Genomic DNA, 18,456 nt, shown 5'->3' with positions numbered 1-18,456 from the left:
TTTGTTATATATTTCTTATCTGATGATTTCCTTGTTGCTCTGATCTCCTGTATACTTACAGTTGACTGATTTTTCTGTCTTTGCAGCTGCCTTCTCAGATGGGCGCAGTACTGAACAGCTCTCTGCTACTTCACTATATTAACTGTGTCAGAGATGAGTCAGTCTTACTGAGGCTCTATCACTGGTTGAGTCAAACATTACAAGAAGGTAAAAATTGATGCTTTTAAAGTGTTAGATGAATGAAGAAAGAGCAAGATGGTTTAGAAATAGGTTTCTTTTAAAAGAGTGACAATGTCTAGACAGGAGGAGCCTTCATAAGCTATAATAATTTTTTCTGATAATCATATATTCAGAGCCTGAATGCTGCCATTGTTCTAATTTCAAGGGAAAGTAAGGAAGGAGATAATGTTGTTAAGGAAACACTACTGCATCGTCACCAGAACTCACTGGGTGCCTCCACTTTGATGACTGTCACAGTCCAAGCCCTCTCTAGCTGTTGTATGTTCAGAAACTTGCTGTTAAGCCCGCAGAATCATCAGGTTAATGCTAACCAAACTCTGAGACTATTGTGTAAGCCAGAATGTCAACTTATTATTTCATAATAGAAGTAATTCCTTCTGGTAACCAAAGTATTCATGTTTGCCGACTAGAATCACTCTTCTCTGCTATCAGTATATATGGGAGCCACATTAGTCATCAGAAGGTTTCTTAATATTGAACTGAAGGAAAGGGAAGTGAGAGAGTTTTTCATCCAGGCCATAGTAAAACCCAATCATTTCATTTCCTCTGAGGGGGTCAATCTCTCTAAAAATAATGTTGTGTTCACCAGATTATTTCTTTCCTGGATAAGCAAATCCTGACTCTTCAAGTGTTTAAGGTCAGTTTCAGTCAGTTTCAGGGTAACTCTCTTTCTCCAACTCAGAGTCTTTCTTTACATAGGGTATGATGCAGTTAAATTTCCACTCACCAAAGTTCTACCACTCTTAGATTGCCCCCAGTTCACCCTAATTGAAATTTAGGCATTCTCAAGCTTTTAATTCATATATTTAAACATTCTGTTGGATTACTTGTGTGGCATAAAGCTAATCGTATTCATTATGTATGACTTTTACCACTTTATTTTTTTTTACTATAAGCTTTTCCCCTGTATTACCAAGTTCTTGAGGAACATTGCACTATCACCTCCACGTATGTGTTACAGTCTCCAGTGTGAGTTGGCTGGGATGTATGAGACTGATAGCTTATTTATATTTATCATTTATTTGTCACTTTAGAGTTGTGATGTTTTGTGTAGCTTTTATTGTTGTGCAACCAGAGCCTTATGCCTAATATTTCTGTTTCAGAGTGTATTTGGTACAAGGTGAATAATTATGATCATGGAAAAGAATTTGCCAACTTCCTGGACACTATCCTCAGGGCAGAATGCTTCTTACAAGTAAGGTTCTGCTTGTTTCCTACTTATATCACCACTTCTTTTTCTTTTAGCTTTTTATGTTGTATTGGGGTATAGCCAATTAACAATGTTGTGATAGTTTCAGGTTAACAGCAAAGGGACTCAGCCATACATATATATGTATCCATTCTCCCCTAAACTCCCTTTCCATCCAGGATGCCACATAACATTGAGCAGAGTTCCATGACTTCATCACTTCTTAATTAATTTAGATATTCATTGAAAACCTTTTCACTGGTGCTTGACATCTTTTGTAAACAATATTTGCTCAATTCAAAATTCATCATGAGTGCGTGCTAAGCTGCTTCAGTTGTGTCTGACTCTTTGAAACCTCCTCTTTGGACTATAGCCCGCCAGGCTCCTCTGTCCATGGGATTTCCCAGGCAACAGTACTGGAGTGGGTTGCCATGCCCTCCTCCAGGGGATCTTCCTGACCCAGGGGTTGAACCTGTGTCTCTTGCATCTCCTGCATTGGCCAGCTAGTTCTTTACCACTAATGCCACCTGGGAAGCCCAAAATTCATTATAGATAGAGCCAATTGAACTGATGTTTATCTTCGTACTGATGGCTGTGAAGAAAGAACTTGTTAAATTATCCAAATAAGAGAAAAAGATCTAGAGAATTCCCTGGCTGTCCAGTAGCTAGGATGCTATGCTGTCACTGCTGACCACCGGGATTCAGTCCATGGTCAGGGAACTAAAATTCTGCAAGCCACATGGCATGTGTTACCCCTGACACACACACAGAAACAGAAAGAGATCTGTAATTTAAGAGAACAAACTGAAGATGTAACTGAATGCATCAAATTAATTGGCCAGTAAGAGAAATCTTACAACGTCACTGTTGTTGTTCAGTTGCTAAGTTGTGTCCGAACAATTTGCTACCCCATGGACTGCAGCACACCAGGCTTGCCTGTGCTTCACTATCTCCTGGAGTTTGCTCAAACTCCTGTCCATTGAATCAGTAATGCCATCCAATCATTTCGTCTTCTGTTGCCCCCTTCTCTTGCCCTCAAACTTTCCGAGCATCAGGGTCTTTTCTAATGAGTTGGCTCTTTGCATCAGGTGGTCAAAGTATTAGAGCTTCAGCATCAGTCCTTCCAATGAGTATTCAGGGTTGATTTCCTTTAGGATTGACTGGTTTGATCTCCTTGAAGTCCATGGGACTCTCAAGAGTCTACTCCAGCACCACATTCGAAGGCATCAATTCTTCCACAGTCGGCCTTATTTACAGTCCAGCTCTCATATCCATACATGACTACTGGAAAAACCATAGCTTTGATTATACCAACTTTTGTTGGCAAAGTGATGTCTCTGATTTTTAATACGTTGTCTATTTGTCATAGCTTTTCTTCCAAGGAGCAAGTGTCTTTTAATTTCATGGCTGCAGTCACCATCCACAGTGGTTTTGGAGCCCAAGAAAATAAAATTTGTGACTGTTTCCAGTTTTTCCCCATCTATTTGCCATGAAGTGATGGGACTGGATGCTAAAATCTTAAGTTTTTTGAATGTTGAGTTTTAAGCCAGCTTTTTCACTCTATGCTTTCTCCTTCATCAAGAGGCTGTTTAGTTCCTCTTCACTTTCTGCCATTAGGGTGGTATCATATAGATATATGAAGTTCCTGATATTTCTCCTGGCAGTCTTGATTCTAGCTTGCGATTCCTCCAGCACAGCATTTCACATGATGTACTCTGCAAGTAAGTTAAATAAGCAGGGTGTTGATAAATAGCTTGGACATAATCCTTTCCCAATTTTGAATAAGTTCCTTGTTCCATGCCTGGTTCTAACTGTTGCTTCTTAACCTGTGTACAAGTTTCTCAGGAGACAGGTAGGATGGTCTGGTAGTCCCATCTCTTTAAGAATTTTCTACAGTTTGTTGTGATCCACACAATGAAAGGTTTAGTGTAGTCAATGAAGCTGAAGTAGATGTTTTTCTGGAAATCCCTTGCTTTCTCTATGAACCAACAGATGTTGGCAATTTGATCTTTGGTTCCTCTGCCTTTTCGAAATCAGCTTGTACATCTGAAAATTTTTGGTTTACATACTGCTGAAGCCTAGCTTGAAGGATTTTGAGCATTACCTTGCTAGCATGTGAAATGAGTGCAATTGTGTGGTAGTTTGAACATTCTTTGGCATTGCCCTTCTTTGGGATGAAATGAAAAGTGACCTTTTCCAGTCCTGTGGCCACTGCTGAATTTCCCAATTTGGTGACATATTGAGTGCAGCACTTTAACAGCATCATCTTTCAAGATAAATAGCTCAGCTGAAATTCCATCACCTCCACTAGCTTTGTAGTAATGCTTCCTAAGGTCTGCTTGACTTCATATTCTAGGATGTCTGGCTCTAAATGAGTGACCACACCATCGTGGTTATCTGAGTCATTAAGGCCTTTTTTGTACAGTTCTTCTGTGTATTCTTGCCACCTCTTCTTAATCTCTTTTGCTTCTGTTAGGTCCTTGATGTTTTCTGTCCTTTAATTGTACCTATCCTTGCATGAAATGTGCCCTTGGTATCTCTAATTTTCTTGAAGAGATCTCTTATCTTTCCCATTCTATTGTTTTCCTCTGTTTCTTGGCATCATTCACTTAAGAAGGCTTTCTTATCTCTCCTTGCTGTTCTCTGGGACTCTGCATTTAGTTGGGTATATCTTTCTGTTTCTCCTTTGCCTTTCACTTCTCTTCTTTTCTCAGCTATTTATAAGGCCTCCTCAGACAACTACTTTGCCTTCTTGCTTTATTTTTCTTTGGGATGGTTTTGGTCACCACCTCCTGTACAGTGTACAAACCTCCATCCACAGTTGTTCAGGCAGTCTATCAGATCGAATCCCTTGAATCTATGTGTCACTTCCACTGTGTAATCATAAGGGATTTGATTCAGGTCATATGTGAATAGCTTAGTGGTTTTCCCTACTTTCTTCAATTTATGCCTAAATTTTGCCATAAGGAGCTCATGATCTGGGCCACAGTCAGCTCCAGATCTTGTTTTTACTGACTGTATGGAACTTCTTCATCTTTGATTGTAAAGAATTTAATCAGTCTCATTTCAATATTGACCATCTGGTGATGTCCATATGTAGAGTTGTCTCTTGTGTTGTTGGAAGAGATTGTTTGCTATGACTAATGTGTTGTCTTGACAAAACTTTGTTAACCTTTTACCTACTTCATTTTGTACTCCAAGGCCAAACTTGTGTGTCACTCCAGGTTATCTCTTGACTTCCTACTTTTGCATTCCAATCCCCTAAGATGGAAAGGACATCTTTTTAAGTGTTAGTTCTAGAAGGTCTTATAAGTCATCATAGAACCATTCAGCTTCAGCTTCTTTAGCATCAGTGGTTGGGGCATAGACTCGGATTACTGTGATATTGAATCATTTGCCTTGGAAATGAACCGAGATCATTCTATCGTTTTTGAGATTGCACCCAAGTACTGCATTTTGGATGCTTTTGTGGAGTATGAGGGCTACTCCATTTCTTCTAAGGGATTCTTGCCCACAGGAGTAGATATAATGGTCATCTGAATTAAATTTGCCCATTTCCATCCATTTTAGTTCACTGATTCCTAAAATATTGATGTTCACTCTTGCCATCTCCTGCTTGACCACGTCCAATTTACCTTGATTCATGGAACTCACATTCCAGGTTCCTATGCAACATTGTTCTTTATAGCATTGGACTTGACTTTCACTACCAGGCACATCTACAACTGGGTGTCGTTTCCACTTTGGCCAAAGCCTCTTCATTCTTTCTGGAGCTGTTTCTCTACTCTTCTTCAGTAGCATATTGGACACATACTGACCTGGGAGGCTCATCTTCTGGTGTCATATCTTCTTGCCTTTTCATACTATACATGAGTTCTCAAGGCAAGAATACTGAGTGGTTTGCCATTCCCTTCTCCAGTGAACCATGTTTCGTCAGAACTCTCCACCCCATGACCCGTCTGTTTTGGGTGGCCTTACATGGCATGGCACATAGCTTCATTGAGTCATGCAAACCCCTTTGCCATGACAAGGCTGTGATCCATATGATCATTTTAGTTAGCTTTCTGTGGTTATGGTTTTCGTTTTGAAGGCTGTGGGATTGTAGTTCTTCTTCTGTCTGCCCTCTGATGGGTGAGAATAAGAGATTTGTGCAAGCTTCCTGATGGGAGGGACTGCCTGTGGGGAAAACTGAGTCTTGCTCTGGTGGGCAGGACCATGCTCAGTAAATCTTTAATCCAATTTTCTGCTGATGGGTAGGGCTGTGTTCTCTCCCTGTTAGTCACAAGCAGTGACCCTATGTTCTTACAATCAACAAGCATTTTGCCGGGGTCCAGCCCCGGTGGATCCAGGGTAATTCGAAGGGGAGACGGAATCGACGTCCTAGGAAAAAACTTATTTGATTGCAGATATAAAGAGAGATTAGAAAAGGATAGTGTAGTAGGAAATGTTAGTGGAGAAAAAGAGGCTGAATAACTTGGTTTACGTGGAATACCAATAAAACTCCAAGACAAGGACTTTGCCGAGTGTCCATGCTCCAGATGGGAATTCAGCCAGAAGGGGAAAGAAAGAATGACATGGGTGAATCTGTCTTTCCAGAAACTGATCTGATTTCTTTATTTTTCAGGTTTGCTTATATACTTTTTGTTATACATAGGGATGAATACAGAGTCACGTGGGGGTCAGCAGACCTGACCCTTGTCAAAATCAGGTGCCTCATATAAATGTATACAACGGTCTTATGGGTTTTACATCATCTTCTGGCCATGAGGCCCGCTGACATTTTATGGCCCTTTCTGATAATGGTCATTCAACCAGAAAACTTATTTTTTCCAGGGGTGATTTTTTTTTCTTAAACCAGGCGCCACCCTCCAAATAAAGTTGCATTCCTATAGGGTGAGGGTGTAGTGGGTTACAATCAAGAAAGGAATTTACTTAGCCTAAGGTTTAACATGATTAATCTTAAAGGTTAATACTTATTTCTCCTATATGCTAGTTATATTCATTATAAGGGCAGGGAATATGGAGATTTAGCAGCAGATATTGGCTCAACAAATGAAAACCCTTCACCAATATAATTTCTAATCAATCTCCTATACTATACTAATAATTTTCTAACTTCTCAAAAGAGTCTGTATTTAGAAAGTTTTAAAGCATCTCATGCCTCTCACGGTTGGGAGGCTGTAAACAATCACATACATGTGGCCAGACGAACCCACTCAGGCAGGCTAGATGAACCTTCAGAGGAGTTTGTAAGTTGAAACACTCTTGTCATGCCCAGGAATTTTTATTAACTGGAGCTGCAAGTTAGCTCCTTCTCCGAGAGAAACAGTGATGGGGGAGAGCCCCCCCGTAAAGTCAGAGGTGTAGGTGAGAGCATAACAGACTCTGGTTTTGGGGGTAGATGCTCGGGAACAGGGGGTTTCCTGAGGCTCGATCCCGCCTTTGCATATGCCGAAGCCTCCTTCCTCATGACCTTTGCCATGGGCGGAGTTCCTCACGCTGGCTCCTGGCAGCATTTTTTTGACTGCTGAATATGTTAAGCCAGTTAATTATTTGGCCTGGGTAACCCTGAGTTGTACTATTAGGCTGCTACTCAGGTATCAGCACCATCAAGAAGCCTTTACTCAATCTGGGTTAGATGTTTGTTCTTTGTGCTCCCTTGGCTCTTGTGTGTTTTCCTGTATCGTCTTATCTGAAACATCTGTTTTTCCACACATTATGGGCTCCAGACAGGTGGGAACCATGTCTGACTTTTCTTCATGTATGGGTGTTTAACTTGGTACCTGGTGTAATATTAAAAAAAAGAGAGAGAGAGATTCTCAATAAATGTTTGTTGAATAAATCTTAAGGATTTTATATGAAACCATTGAATTAGAAGTTGGGTATGGATAATGGTAGTGAGAATAAAAGAATTAATTTAGGTTGAATTTTTAGATTTTCTGCTTGGGAGGATGATGATGGGAGTATAAGAAAAGCAGGCTAAGAAGGAAAGATATATTTGATTTAAAAGATGGAATATCTAAGAGGTTCAGTAGGCAGTTAGATAATAAGTCTAGGGATCTGAATGAGATTTGGGCTGGAAATGCAGAAATTTAAGACTCCTCATGATATAGGTGATGGTTTTAGCTGTGTTACAGATGTGCTTGTTCAGAGAATTCATGTCTGAAAAGAAGGTGCAGAATAGAGTCTTGGTGCATGCCACTATTTAAGACTCAGGATGACAGAATTAAAAGGGAAAGCCCTGGATCCTTACTCACTTGTGAAAACAGAAGCAGCTAGACACTCAGCCCTCTTCAGATGGTTTTGCTCAGAGTTCAGGTTTGGTCTGTGGCTCCTATTAAAATTCCAGACGTACTGTGCAACTTTATGGACTATTCGAGTGTCTGCGTGTACTCCAAAATAATAGTTTCATTTACCTTGAAAAATATTTCATAATTTGATTTCTTACCTTCTTTTTAGTTGGTGAAGTTTTATGGTATTTGAAAACTATGTTGATAAAAATGTTAAAGTATTCAAATATTAATCATCTGATTCTTTTTAGGAGAAAGTCTGATACCTAACCCAAGGCTTTTAATTATATTTATGACAAAAAAATTAAGAGTAAAACAACTATTGCACAATGTAAATTGGTTGTTTTGAGTGTAGTTATGACTGAAGAGCCCCACGTAAGGTTTTACCATCAACTTGTGTTATAGGAGGGGTTTTATTCCTGTGAAGCATTCCTGTATAAGAGCCTTCCTCTCTGGGATGGCCTCTGTTGTCGATCACAGTTCCTTCAACTTGTGAGCTGGATTCCTTTTAGTAGCTTCTCTGGTATGTATCATGAAAATTTGGAGCCATTTAATTCAGTGTAATGTTAATTAAAAGAATTGAATGATGTTTTTCTTTTCTGATTTTTAGAGGTGAAGCCACTTCTTTTTGACCATCTTTCACGGCTTTTCTTTACATCATCTATTTTTTTCAAGGTAAAAAAAATTGTCTTAGTCTATGGCTGGTGGTACACAGTTTCAAACCCACATTACAGCAGTAGTTTAGGATTCACTTGAACCTGGACTTGAGATGCTACGTCACTTAAATCAAAGTTAATGTATAGAATTTTCTGTTTTTAAGGTTTTGTCACATATAATTTTCCTGAACTGTTTCCACTTGTGGCAGATGATGAAGTGAATGAACAGGTGACAAATCAGTATTAAAAACAAACTAGGAAATAACTTAAGCATACTTAGTTTGATTGTTGTGGTTGATAGTTTTGTAGATACACTTTTTCATTTCTCAGATATATATTGAGCACACACTATGTGTTATAATAGTTATTTTCTGTTAATAAAATTGTTCTAACCTTATATAATAAAATGTGTTACTATTTTGGAGTGTTCTCCCAAAAAAAGACCACTGTGGTTTACAGGAGTTCTATCTAAGTTTGAGAGCCACTTTCTTATAGAATGGTTATTCCTATTCTAAAAGAGTGACAATATAAGTAATGTTCCTTTGTAATTTTTTTCACCTTAAATCATTTATTGTTGGGCACAGTTACAGAAAAAATATATCGTCCTGATGAGTGTTTATCCTAATCAAATGGTACTTAATTAATTGCCTATCCCAAACTTCTAATTCGGTTATTCTTGTTTTTCTAAAATGTTTGTTTTTGTTTATTGGGCTGTGCTGGGTCTTAGTTACGGCACACAGGACTTTTAGTTGCAGCAAGTGAACTCTAAATTGTGTCATGTGAGATCTAATTCCCTGACCAGGGAATGAACCTGGGCCCCCTGCATTGGGAGTGCAGAGTCTTAGCCACTGGACCACGAGGGAAGTTCCTCGGCTATTCTTTATTTTTTCTCTTATTCTACCAATCTAGAATGCTGTTTATCTGTAAATATTAGATTAAACCATCTGAATAGATTTAATCTGATAGGTCAAAGCTGTTTGACAATTGCCAGTTTCATATGTTCCAGCCTAACAAGTATACATTTATAAACACATGCATATATTCGTATTTGAGAGTAAGAGGTGGAGAGAGGAAGGGAAACAGACAGTGGGCCAAAGACAGAAATCAAGGAAATACTTACTACTTAATTCTCACTGAAAAGGAGAGTCTATAAAGGAACATTTTCAAGAAGTATGAAAAGAACCAGGAGAATAGTAGTTCCAAAGAAACAGAGAGACACAGGCTATCAAGAAGGAGTGAAGGCCAGTCTAGGTTCGATGCAAGATACAGGATGCTTGGGGCTGGTGCACTGGGATGACCCAGAGGGATGGAATGGGGAGGGAGGTGGGAGGGGGGTTCAGGATTGGGAACACGTGTACACCCGTGGTGGATTCATGATGATGTATGGCAAAACCACTACAATATTGTAAAGTAATTAGCCTCCAATTAAAATAAATAAATTTAAATTAAAAAAAAAAGGAGTGAAAGGCTAATGTTGCCACGTATCCCAAGAGGGTCCAGAAAGATACAGACCAAAAAAATTTATTTTGGAATTGATAATACAGAGTTCTTGGCTACCTTTGTGAACAGGTTCAGTGGAGTGTGGGGTTAAAAACCAAATTGTGGAGCTTGAGGAGTCGATGAGAAATGAAGATAAGACAATGAGTATTGACTGTGTTTCCAAAACTTTGGCTAAGGGAGGGATAGAGAAAGAGAGCTATAGTGGGACTTTGAATCAAGGGAAGGTTGTAATTTTTTTTTTGTCCCCAGAGTGAGAAAAACCGGAACATGTTTATAGATAGGATAGAAGGAGCCAGATGAGAAGAGAGAGAGGTTGAAAATGGGGGATGATTGACAGTGCAGGGTTTCAGAAAAAGCATGATAGTATTGGTTTAAGACTAGGTAGAGTGATTTGCCTGAATGGTGGTAAGGGGTTTAGGTACTACTGTTTTCTAAGATTGAGGACAAGGATATAGAGATAGGTGGACATAGAGATATATTTGTATAGTTTGAACAAAGAGCAAGAAATTGAAATACTTTTTCCTAAAAATGTTAAATTTCTCAAAATAAGAAGTGCATTGTAGAGGACAGAATTGAGTAGGGAGCTTCAAGAGGGTGTTATGTGAAGAGAACAGCCATTAAAAAAAAATGGGAGAGACAGCTGATTGAAGAGAAGTATAGTAAAAGGATCACTGGGCTTCATTAAGGACCCAGATGAAGTTGGAGACCATAACTTAGGAGTGGTGTAGAGCTGTGCTTCTCAATCTTTTTTTTTAAACCCATGCCCCCTTCTCATAAAGATAAAAACCTCATGCCTTCCATTAATATGAAGGCTGGATGGGATAGAGTAGGTGAATGGAGATTTTCTGAATATGACATAGTAATATTGAATATCTTTCCATATGTTAGCACCAAAATAGATTATTTTAGGTGATTCCAGGTTTGATTTTGACTCAAACATATTTATAATCTGAATGTGAGGTGTGTCAGTTTCTAAAAAAAAAAACTTAATTGAACTCTTCAATGAAGTAGCAGTGAGCACTGTATCACTGCAGATATTCAAATAGTATCTAGACCATTAATTATTAAGGATGTTTGAGGAAGATTTCCTGTATTAGGTTTTGGGATGGTGTGGATTGCTTTCAAATTTGTAGATATTACAATTTATCCTTACAAGTGTTCCAGGCGCACTTGTTTCAAGACTATATTGTTTATATGTGAATAAGTTCCTGGGATATCAAGGCAAAGCCTGAGAAAGGAAAACTATAGAATTGTTTTCCACAGTCACAGAAGATAACTTTTATGACCAACAAAATAATAAATTGCAGTTGTAGACCCAAGGTGAAAAGCGTAGGAAACACATATCTGAAACAACATAAGAGGATCTCTGAGGGCAGATGATAAGAGGTGGGTGGTGCTATATTTCATGATGTAATATATTATGAATGAATATAATTTGGAAAAACAAGAGTCTATTCCTCACTGATAAGCTGGGGGCCAGCTTGTAGAGAAAATGGCAAAATAAACTTGTATTAATCTGTCTCTAGGAGACCAGTCAGGTTGGAGCAGCAGCTACAGGGTTCTGAATTGGATGTGGTTGTCTCCATAGTCCCTTCTATCTCTAAGCCTCTGGTTTAGTCTGTTAGTTCTCAGCACTATGGTATAACTGCATGATTTTTTGTTTTGCCTCTGCAGTGTAGTGTTCTTCAGTGTCTGAAAGAACTACTGCAGAATTGGCTGCTGTGGCTTTCTATGGACGTCCACGTGAAATCTGTGAGGAACAGTCCTCTGTGAGTTATCTTACAACCTTCCACGAGAGTTGATCTGTGCAAAACTGCATATGGAGTTTAACGGTGTGACATGAAACCTAATTGCTCTGTGTAAATACTGAATCGTACTTTTCTAAGGTTTTTTTCCCTACTTTTCACCCTTCCCCACAGTCCTGTGAGAAAGATTAATTCTTCAAGTTTTATTATATAAATCAGAAAGCAAACCCTAAGCCTCTAACGTTAGAACTTGCAACTTTGGCTTTCATTCAGTTTAGTTCACTTTATAAAATATATTGTTGCTTATATGTGAAGTCAATTTTGATGATGGCTAGGAGAATCTGTTATTTTGCTGTACAGATTTTTTTTGTTTCCCTGATATAGTTTGCTTGTATACATTAATTTAATTTCACTTTGTAATTTTAAAAAAGCCCTGAATTTCCATTATGTTCATTATTATTAAATATAAAACCTCAAAGTGAAAGTCAAAGATTTAACTGAATTTCAAGGAACTGCCTAAACCAGGTTGCATTGATTCTTTCCACCTAGAGTCTTGGGTTCTCCTATATTCTTTTTTAACATTAATTTTTTTAACTTTATATTATAGAAAATTCCAAACAAATTCAAAAGTAGAGAAAATAGTACAATTATTACCCTTATGTATGCATCATCCAGCTTCAACAGTTACCAACTCATGGTTAAATTTTTCTCATCTTTAACACCCTTCATGTCTCTCCTCCTTTGTACTAGATATTTTTTTAAGCAAAACCCAGACATCATTTCAGCAGTTGAAAAATGATATCAGTATAACATGTAAAAATTAATAGTTTATAATATGTTCAAATATCTAATCAGTGTTCAGATTCCCTATATTATCAGTCACATTCTTACTTTATAACATAAGGATCCCTAAGCTTCAATCACAAATACTTGTTGGTTAGTTTGGTGAGACTAGTCTACATCTATTTTTCTCTGTGTTCTTTTCCCTATAGTTATCTCCAACTTTGTTATGAGAATGGAGAAAACAAGATTCTTGGAAGTTGCCTGGAAATTTTTTATTTCTTCATATTCATTATTATAGTGCTTCCATATATCATGTATGTCTGATCACTTTTAGAAGAAAATGAAGCATTAGTGAGTAGTGAAAGTATCTTGTAAAGCAGTGCTTCTCAAAATGTGGTTTCTGCACCCGCAACATCAACATAACCTGGGCACTTGTTGCTATTCAGTCACCCAGTTGTGTCCGACTTTTTGCGGCCCCATGGACTGCAGCACTCCAGACTTCCCTGTCCTTCACCAGCTCCCAGAGCTTGCTCAAATTCATGTCCATTGAGTCAGTGATGCCATCCAACCATCCCATCCTCTACCACCTCCTCTCCTCCTGCCTTTAGTCTTTTATAGTGAGTCAGCTCTTCGAATCAGGTGGCCAAAGTATTGGAGTTTCAGTTTCAGCATCAATTCTTCCAATTAATATTCAGGGTTGATTTCCTTTAGAATTGACTGGTTTGATCTCCTTACTGTCCAAGGGACTCTCAAGAGTCTTCTCCAATATCGCAGTTCGAAAGCATCAATTCTTAGCTGCTCAGCCTTTGTTATGGTCCAACTCTCACATCCATACATAACTACTGGAGGTAGAGCTCAGAAATATGTATTTTAACAAATGCCTCCAGAATTTTGGTACAAGCTAAAGTTTGGGAACCCCTATCATAAGAAATTCCATTTGAATGCTTAATTTCTTCGAATACCTCAATTCTATTAAGAATAGTATGTTTACATTTATAATCTTTAGCCAATTTGCAGTGTAAGTCTTAGGCACCGTAATACAGGTGGTTTACAATTTCTGTACTTTCTAAAAATCCTAGGATCCTTTTTAATTAGTGTCATAAATTTTGAGAGGGCATTTAAAAAGGGGCTCTGCTTTCTAAAATTCTTAAATAAATGTACATGATTGTAGGTAATTTTGCTTATCTTAATACTACTTGGCATGATAAAATATAGCTCTTCCCAGTGCACCAGCCCCAAGCATCCAGTATCATGCATCGAACCTGGACTGGTGATTTGTTTCATATATGATATTATACATGTTTCAATGCCATTCTCCCAAATCATCCCACCCTCGCCCTCTCCCACAGAGTCCAAAAGACTGTTCTATACATCTGTGTCTCTTTTGCTGTCTTGCATACAGGGTTATATATACTTTTAACAGCATTTTTAGTTCAGAAATTCAGGCAAAACTGGTTTTGGATTTGTGTATTTAGAAACTAATTTGCTGACTGCTGTGGTCCCTGGACATTGGTAATATTATCTAAAGTCTGGAGTTTAATCCTTTCTTTCTCTGTTATTTACTAATATTAGAGTGGTTGCTCAGGATATTCTATGAATTGGTCTTAATGGTTCCCTAGATGGCTGTATAGTTGTAATCACTGTGGTTTTAAAAAAAGTGAGTTATACTTTGGAGCGCCAGTCATTTTCTGAAATTCCCAACAACTTTTTGCTGTATATTTAATCCAGCTTTAGCTGGGAAATTGTGAGGACTTTTGCTAATATGGATCTGCATGTCATGGTTTCTTATTGCAGAGAAACAACTTTAGGTGGATCCATGAACTCTGTGTCTGAACTGATTCACTACGTAGGATGGCTGTCCACTACTGCAGTTCGCTTGGAAAGCAACCGTACTTTCTTGCTGCACTTTATTTTGGATTTCTATGAGAAGGTAGTACACATCCCATTTCCCCTACTTAGATTTTTGTGATAGCTGTCTGCTTTACTACTCTGTGTTTAAATTTTATGCACAGCTATTAAGTTGGACTATGATCTTATTATCATAGTTGATTTTAGTTAATAAACTAAAGTTAAACATAGTTAATTTTGAAGTTAATGATTATATTCTGGCCTGAATAATTGACAAGGAGAAAAAGCAAAGTTTTTTTTCTGAGTTGTAGGTACCACTTTAATAGACATTCCCCTGAATAATGCTAACCCTAAACAGAAGTCTGTCTTTTTACTCATCCATTATAGATCTCTAACCCCTGGTAATAAAAAAACAAAAATACGCTATGTTTCCTTAGCTCTCTACCCCCAGCTTTCAGCTGCCTTATTTCTTCCAGTACCTATGATTCTGGTCCTCTTCTGTTGTTTTGTAGTATTCAACCCAGATGGAACTATTATTTAGGAAGTACCCACTAATCTCGGTTTTCCTGGCTTCTTCCCTTCACTGATACCTAGTTGTATTATATTTGCTTAGAAGATTGCTTGCTTGTTTTCCAGGTTGACAGCTAACGTGATAAATCAGTATTTATGGGGCTTAAGCCCACCTAGGGCTTCCCACGTGGCACTAGTGGTAAAGAACCTCTTGCCAGTGCAGGAGACATACTAGATGGCGGATTCAATCCCTGGGTTGGGAAGATCCCCTGGAGGAGGGCATAGCAACCCACTCCAGTATTCTTACCTGGAGAATACCATGGACAGAGGAGCCTGGTGGGCTAGTCCATTGGGTCGCAAAGAGTCGGACACGAGTGAAGCGACTTAGCATGCATAGGACTTAAGAAAGAAATGTTCCTTTCCCCTTTCCCCCTAACTCTAAGATTTCTCCCCAGAAAAAAAGAGAGATTTTAATAATAAAACCTTCCAGAAATAATCCTCTATCATAAGGTTACTGTTTGGTGAGGTACATTTTTAAGCAAGTTGTGACTACCTATTCTGTTTATGAATCAGGCAGTACCATCCCTAATGCTTATTCTCTAGTGATGATTCTTTGGGTGAAGTTGATTGATGGGTTCTGAGGAATAATTTATATACTGATGTTATCATTCTTCCCAAAAGGTGTGTGACATATATATAAATTATAACCTTCCATTAGTGATATTGTTTCCTCCTGGGGTCTTCTATCCTGTACTCCTCAGCCTGGATTCCAGTATCCTGAATCAACTCTGTTACATTATGGACAGGTATGAAGCCTTTTCCCCATTTTTATATCATAATTCAATCCTCGTTTTCCAGCTATAAAATAAAGTATATAAATATACTACAGTAAGATTATATGGGCTTCCCGGGTGGCGCAGTGGTAAAGAACCCACCTGCAATGCAGGAGCTGCAGGAGATGCAGGTTCAGTCTCCGGATGAGGAAGATCCCCTGGAGAAGGAAATGGCAACCCACTCCAGTATTCTTGCCTGGAGAATCCCATGGACAGAGAAGCCTGGCAGCTACAGCCCACGGGGTCTCAAAGAGTCGGACACGACTGCACACACACATACAAGCTTATTATATATAATGCAGTAAAATATTCAGAACAATAAGATTGTTATCTACTTTCTGCCAGGGCCTTTGGAAATAGGAAACCTGGCTTTCTTTTGGGAATGACCTTCCAATGTGGAACTATTTTAACTGTGTTCTTAAAATGTCAACATGAGGGACGTGTAATAAAAGAATTTATAATTAAGGATCTTTTTATGCAGTGGTAATGTTGCACTCAGCATTGTTAATTCTTATTGCTGTGTTGCACAGAACAGTTAGTCATTTACTGACAACAACTGGTTTAAGTCTACATAGCTTCTTTGGTAAAAAGAACATTTTCTGGGAGATAAAGGGGAGCTATTACCAATTATATGAAACTGTAAGTATTAAATTTCTGATACCTTCTAATTTTTCCACTTAAGGACTGAAATTGTTCTTTTTAGGCCATAAGTGTAGACCCTTTTGGTATAACTTGTAGGATAATGCTAAGGTTTAAATAGGACTGATTTTGAAGCTGAAACTCCAATACTTTGGCCACCTGATGCAAAGAGCTGACTCATTTGAAAAGACCCTGATGCTGGGAAAGATTGAGAGCAGGAGGAGAAGGTGACAACAGAGGATGAGATGGTTGGATGGCATCACCGACTCAATGGACATGGGTTTGGGTGGACTCCGAGAGTTGGTGATGGACAGGGAGGCCTGGCATGCTACAGTTCATGGGGTCGCAGAGTCGGACATGACTGAGCGACTGAACTGAACTGAAATGTTCGAAAGCTAATTAGAATCGTTCTCCGTCAAGAAAAAATTAAATTTCTAATTTTCCCTTTAGCCTGTCTACTGCACCTTTTTTTCCACATTAAGAAATGTTATGTATCAGTAGCTGCTTTTGAGACTCTTATTAATTTTTAATACTGAAACATTAAAAACATTGCCTTTCTTTTTTTACTGAAATACGATTTACAGAGTCAAGTGCATATCTTAAGTGTACAATTTAATATTTGAGCCTCTTAATTTTTATTCTTTGAGGAAAATGTACTACAAAAGGAAAAAAATATTTAACTAGACAGCTGGATATTTGTGTATGTACATATATTTACATTTAAAATGTAAACTTTTGTTTATATTTACATAGGAAAGGCATTTAATGGTAAAAGTTTTATTCTGTTTGTTCTGTCTTTTAGGTATCATAAAAATTTGACTGCTGCAAAGAGAAATGAGTTTGTACACAAGGTATGGATGATGAATATCTGTATTAAGTCACCATTGTAGAGATACAAGATCTATTGGGAATAAGAACGAAGGGAGAATAGGTGATAATGACAATTTTTTTTCCTTTCCCAACAGACAAAATCAGAGTTCAGCTTCAGCAGCAAGACCTATCAAGAATTTAATCAGTATTTGACAGCCATGGTTGGTTGTCTGTGGACATCCAAACCCTTCCAGAAAGGATTATATATTGACCCTGAAGTCTTAGGAAATGCTTCAGTAGCAGAGTATAAAAAAAGTTTAAATTTAGTCCATCATCCTGCTTTTTTGAGTTATACTGTTTCCTTTCTGCTACAGGTAAGAATATTTAAACAGTTTTTAGATTTTCTGTGGGAATACCATGATGGCACAAATAGGAAATTTCATAAATTTAGTGTGTCTGAATTGCAAGACATGTGTTCAGTCATACTTTTTGAGTATCAGCTAACTTCTAGGTATTGTGCTAGGCTCTGGGGATTCAAAGTTAGTTTCTACCCACAAACAGCTTGGGTTTGTGGCAGAGACAGATTTGTGAACATTACTGCAATATAGTTAGGTGAAATGAGAAGTATAATTGTGAGAAATAGGGGGAGGGAATATTAGTTCAATTCTGTTTGGGTAGAGGTGGTGCCAGGTAAGAAAAGGGTACAAGAGAAGTTGAAGTGATTTTCCAGGCAAGAGTACCAGAGTGGGATACCATTGCCATCTCCCTCTTTGGCACTAACGTAATGCAAATTGAGATTCCTTACACAATTGGTGAACAAACTGCAAGCCTGTGAGAAGGCTAATTTATTTCTGGTGAACTGTTACCTTGAAGGGGTAGCCCTTTGGGTTTCTAGTTTAAAGTGAATGTTAGTTTATGAGAGTTCCCACTTTTGGCAAACCTTTGCTTTGACTTTAGTCACCTTAGCCCTTGGAGCTTGTGGAAATGCAGCTCAGGTTTTTGTTTGGTTGTTTTTTCCACTGTGTGTAACATACTCTGATTTATTCCATTCCATTCTATTCTAATTTTTAAAAAGTGCTGGTTGAAGTCCATTGAGTTGATTTCGTGACCTCTTAGTGGAGATGCAGCTCAGTTTTGCAGCTGACTCCTTTGGATTGGCAAATTTCCTTAGGCCAGGAGTGACGTTGAGTATTAGGTTTACCCCTCTGGGCTTTCATCTTCTAGATTTTGGCTTAACCTTACCATCGACTTTGGCATTCCCTTTATTAATGTTACCCCTGTATTACTTTTTTTAAACATAACTTTTCTTATTTTGTAAATTGTATTTATTTATTTTCTGTTTTGGCTGCACTGTGTGGCATATTGGATTAGTCTGCTGATCAGGGAACTGTGCCCTATGCAGTGGAAGCGTGG

General features: G+C 38.2%; 1 protein-coding gene across 1 annotated transcript in view; it reads left to right on the top strand.

The window, feature by feature from the left end:
- Window positions 1-18,456, top strand: part of CENPI (centromere protein I) — a 52,780-nt gene that overhangs the window by 20,713 nt on the left and 13,611 nt on the right. The window contains exons 11-19 of the mRNA XM_052663480.1: window positions 87-207; window positions 1,344-1,435; window positions 8,125-8,242; window positions 8,330-8,394; window positions 11,550-11,644; window positions 14,198-14,333; window positions 15,443-15,567; window positions 17,036-17,084; window positions 17,199-17,417. Coding sequence (XP_052519440.1) covers window positions 87-207; window positions 1,344-1,435; window positions 8,125-8,242; window positions 8,330-8,394; window positions 11,550-11,644; window positions 14,198-14,333; window positions 15,443-15,567; window positions 17,036-17,084; window positions 17,199-17,417 — 1,020 coding nt within the window. The remainder of the gene's footprint in view (window positions 1-86; window positions 208-1,343; window positions 1,436-8,124; window positions 8,243-8,329; window positions 8,395-11,549; window positions 11,645-14,197; window positions 14,334-15,442; window positions 15,568-17,035; window positions 17,085-17,198; window positions 17,418-18,456) is intronic.

Source organism: Budorcas taxicolor, chromosome X (genome assembly GCF_023091745.1).
Source record: "Budorcas taxicolor isolate Tak-1 chromosome X, Takin1.1, whole genome shotgun sequence".
Taxonomy (NCBI): Eukaryota; Metazoa; Chordata; class Mammalia; order Artiodactyla; family Bovidae; genus Budorcas; species Budorcas taxicolor.
The sequence above is the reverse complement of the archived record's forward strand: the minus strand, read 5'-3'. Positions and strand labels throughout refer to the sequence as shown.